Source organism: Amaranthus tricolor, chromosome 1 (genome assembly GCF_026212465.1).
Source record: "Amaranthus tricolor cultivar Red isolate AtriRed21 chromosome 1, ASM2621246v1, whole genome shotgun sequence".
Classification (NCBI taxonomy): Eukaryota; Viridiplantae; Streptophyta; class Magnoliopsida; order Caryophyllales; family Amaranthaceae; genus Amaranthus; species Amaranthus tricolor.
Window position 1 is genome coordinate 19,582,211 of NC_080047.1, and position 4,289 is coordinate 19,586,499.

A 4,289-nucleotide genomic window follows, 5' to 3' on the forward strand; every position below is an offset into this window, starting at 1 on the left:
TAGCAGTACACGCCGGCATTCGTGATGAACGCTGTGTGCGGTTGGTCTTCAGGGGCCAACGGGATTTGATGATAACCTGCGTTAGCATCCATGAAGCTTAACAGGGCGTGTCCTGCTGTGGAGTTCACCAAACGATCTATCTTGGGGAGAGGGTAGTCGTCTTTTGGGCATGCCTTGTTTAGATCCGTGAAATCGACGCACATTCTCTACTTCCCGTTGGATTTCTTGACGAGAACAACGTTGGAGAGCCAATCTGAATATTTGCATTCCCTGATGAATCCGGCCTTCAATAACTTCTCCACCTCCTCTTTGGCGGCCTTTATTCGCTCTCTTCCCTGATGTCGCAGCTTTTGCTTCACGGATTTATAACCTGGCTTTATATCAAGTTTATGACACGTGATATGGGTAGGGATACCAGGCATCTCTTCCGTGGAGAAAGCGAAGACATCGTGGAACTCGGCGATGGTGGCCAAGAGATCAGTCTTGATTGCGTCTGAGAGGTTTTTTCCAACCTTTATTTGTTTCCCATCAAACATCTCCACCTCCTCATACCGTTCCACTGGGTGAGGCCTTCCGTGGGCGTTGGGGTTGTCTGTATACACGCTCATGACGGCTGAAGAGTCTCCCCTCTTTCTTTTGGAGGGAGTGGAGGAGGTTTCTCGCTTGAGGGTACTCACTAGACATTGACGAGCTGTCACTTGGTCCCCTTTGAGTATACCCACTTGCCCATCATCCCGCTCAAACTGAAGCAAGAGTTGATGAGGGAAGATTGCGGCTTTGATTTTGTTGATGAGCGGAAGCCCCATGATGGCGTTGTAGGGGAATGTGAGATCTACAACCGTGAATCGTATAGGCATCGTTCTACTTTTGTCCTTCTCTCCTACTCGTACGGGTAGTACGATGGTACCTAGTGGAACGACCTGGTTTCCCCCAAACCCGATCAAAGGTTTATCGAGGGGTTGCAAGTGTTTTTCTTCAAACTGCATTTTCCTTAGGCAATCCATTGTTAGAAGATCAGCCGTACTTCCGGTATCTACAAGTACCCTTTTGACTTTCATTTGCCCAATTTTCAAAGTGACCACCAGAGGGTCAGTATGTGGTTGTTGCAGCATTTGGAAGGTCGTGGCATCGAATTTCATGACCGGCCCACTAGATGTGGTCATTGGGGGTCCCTTTAGCAGAGTATGGACGCTATCTCTTGCGGCGCGGATGGTGGGATATTCCTCAGTCTATCCACCGAAAATCAGGTTGATAGTCCCTTGAGTGTTGGAACTTTCGCGCCTGGCCTCATCCCTCCCGGGGGATCTGCGTTTATGGTGCCACGGCTTTCTTTCGACTTCTTTTGCTACATAGTCTCCCTTGTTGATGAACCTCGACAGTTTCCCTTCATCAGCCAATTGGTGCAGGATACGTTTAAGTTCTCGGCATTGGGCCAAAGTGTGGCCGTGTTCTTTGTGGTAGTCACACCACAGATTGAAGTTACGACGGTTGGAGGGGGTGTTAGTAGGAGGTGGAGTCGGCAATTCATTGCGGATGGCATAGAATATGTCTTTCCTGTTGCGGTTGAACATCGGGTCATTGCCTCCATCGAGTATACTCCGCGTCCTTGTTTCCCCTTCCGCGACGTACACATGTTTGGATCGTGGAGGGTAGTTTCTTTCCCTCCTCAATGCTTGTTTCTCTCTGTTTCTCGAGGATTTATTGGTAATGGGGTCCTTCTTATCAGACCTCCGTTTCTTAGGATCATGGGCCTGACATATTTCGGAGGCCGTGACATAGCTTTGGCATTGCATCATGGCCTCCGCGTATGTCTTCACTTGATTTTCGACCAACTGGAACTTCAGCCGTTGGGCCTTCATTCCGTTGATCAGGGCGTTTAATGCAACCGATTCTTTCAAATCGGTTACCTCCAGCACCGCCTCATGAAACTTTTTTAGATAGGATGATATGGATTCTCCTTCTAATTGCGTGATGCTGAGTAAGTGAAAATTTGATTTCTCCTGCCTCCTGGAAGCTATAAAGTGGCCCAGGAACTTCTCTTCCAGTTGGACAAAGTTGTGTATACTTCCTCCTGGAAGGGAAGTATACCATGTCAGTGCTACCCCCGTAACAGTAGTCGGGAAGAACTTGCACCACAACAACGGGTCGTTGGTATACAGCAACATCAAGTTTTTGTAGGCCATCAGATGTTCCTCCGGGCAGGACGTTCCATCGAAGGCCGCCATGTTTGGAATCTTTATCTTCCCATTACTGGGAGTATTTAGTATCACCGGGGCCAATGGAGAGATTATGGGTACGAGTTTTCCAGAAAGGCTACTTTTGCCGGCCTCATTCCGCGGCATGGAGATGCGGCGGCTAGACTCCGCGGCTTGGGCTTGCTTTCTTTCTTCCCTCCTTTTATCCACCAATGATTGGACGCTTTCAGACGTCTTTTGTTTCTTACTTTCTAGGAAGGTGCGGACATCTCGAGAGGCGGTTTTAGATTCGCCATCCCGCAGACCTGTTTTGCTGAGGCTCGGGTAGGTTCTAGATCTCTCCCGCCTCTTCTTATTGCGTCTACTGGAGTGGGACGTCCTCGAGTTCCCATCCTGAGATTCATGAGACTTCGGTATCTCCTGATGGGGTTCGATTCGTGCCCGCAAGTTTTTTATTTGATCCGCCATGTCTTCTAATACTCGTTGCTGAGCAGGAGCATTATTCATGACGGCGCGGAGTTGTTCAGAGAAAGCAGCCGTGAGGTTCTGTGCTAGCATGTCCAGATCACGGTGAGTCACGGCTTGATTATTAGCATGACCTGCAGAAGTGTCTATATCTGTGCTATGCACGGTTGCGGTTTGTGTTGGATTTCTTTTGGGAGCCATGACTTTTTGTAACACTCCCCACAGACGGCTCCAAACTGTTTCGGTAATGAAACGAGGAAGTGCGAGACACTTGGAATACCGCAGATGGAGGCGTTATCGGAAGTAGCAACTCGTGGGAGGAAGCGACCTGAATTCCTGCAACACAACACGTTAGCCTTGTCCGGGGGGTGATCTCCCGGAAAACCCCTCCGACGCTCAAGTCAGAACGTAGATCGGAGATTAAGGAATGACAGATTGTAGAATGAATGCAAGAAGGAAGGTCGGGATTGGGATTGCTAGTGCTAGTGCTAGTGTTTGGGAAGGCTAAGGAAGTACTGTAAGCAAGGATACTAGGAAAGCTATTTCAGATGATCCTCCCTCCTTGATGGTAGCCCCTATTTATAATGGTGAGGAAGGGAAGTTGCAGAAGAAGTGAACTATCATGGGAGTAGTGGGAGTAGTGGGAGGTGGACTGATCATGGGAAGAGTGGGCAGTTATTCATCTTTAAACAAGGAGAGCCATGCATTGTGGGAGAGTGGGGAGTTAGGGTTTTTCAGAGGTAACTGGCCCATGGGCCATTCAAGGAAGATGGGACTTCCAGAAAAAGCCCATTGACCGAAAGTCAAGGTTAACGGAAAAGGTCAAAGGGTATTTCGGTAATATGATGCTAATTATTAAATAAATAAATTAATTAAAAAACAGTACCATGACAATAGTAATTTCAAGTTCTCATTTTTCATCATAAATCATAAGATATGAATGGATCCAAAGAAATTTCTAACTCATATCATACGTTTGCATGGACACTTCGTGAGTCATCTTGTGAGTCGTTTGATAGTCAATCTACCGTCCGCGACATGTCCGACAAATGTAACACAATGGTATTTCTACAATATGCGCTCATGGCATTGATGAGCTGTTTAATCATGCACACAATATTTATTGTGGCATGTGTACCTGCCATTTAGGCTAAAATATTTTTGTATATAATATATTTCTTGAAATTTCAATAGCATTTGAAAAGTCAAAAGTTTCAACTTTTCCATATGATAAACATATTTTATTTGCAACATAACAAAACATACTTTATTTGCAACATAGCAAAATCAAATCATAAGCTTTCCCACATGAGTAAAATATGCTTAGCATAATCATATCATCAAGCATAACCTTTGTAGTATATTGGTGCATCACTAGCATGTATGGTAATGCATCGTAATAAAAAGTAATTAAAATTCAATACGTTTTTTCTAGGAAACCACTAAAGTGCTTCGTTTCAATCCTTCTTACGTAAAGAAATTATAACTAAAAAAAGTTTTGAAATTTATTCAAAACAACCAGATTATAGTTTATAATTTTATAAAATCATTATGACAAAAAATTCATAAAACACTCTTTTCTCAAATACTCGGCAATTTTGTAGATAATAAATTCAATAATTGATTTAC

The 4,289-nt window shown here is 45.0% G+C and overlaps 2 protein-coding genes across 2 annotated transcripts; both read right to left on the reverse strand.

The window, feature by feature from the left end:
- Positions 1 to 206: 206 nt before the first annotated feature.
- Positions 207 to 1,058, reverse strand: LOC130807352 (uncharacterized). The gene is made up of 2 exons (XM_057672540.1): positions 840 to 1,058; positions 207 to 743 (listed from the first exon to the last, which is right to left on the reverse strand). Exons 1-2 carry the CDS (start codon positions 1,056 to 1,058, stop codon positions 207 to 209), a joined length of 756 nt encoding a protein of 251 aa, XP_057528523.1.
- A 171-nt stretch (positions 1,059 to 1,229) lies between these two features.
- LOC130807359 (uncharacterized) lies at positions 1,230 to 2,753 on the reverse strand. Its single transcript, XM_057672548.1, has 2 exons — positions 1,908 to 2,753; positions 1,230 to 1,751 (listed from the first exon to the last, which is right to left on the reverse strand). The coding sequence occupies exons 1-2, from the start codon at positions 2,751 to 2,753 to the stop codon at positions 1,230 to 1,232; spliced, it is 1,368 nt and encodes a 455-aa protein (XP_057528531.1).
- Positions 2,754 to 4,289: the final 1,536 nt, after the last annotated feature.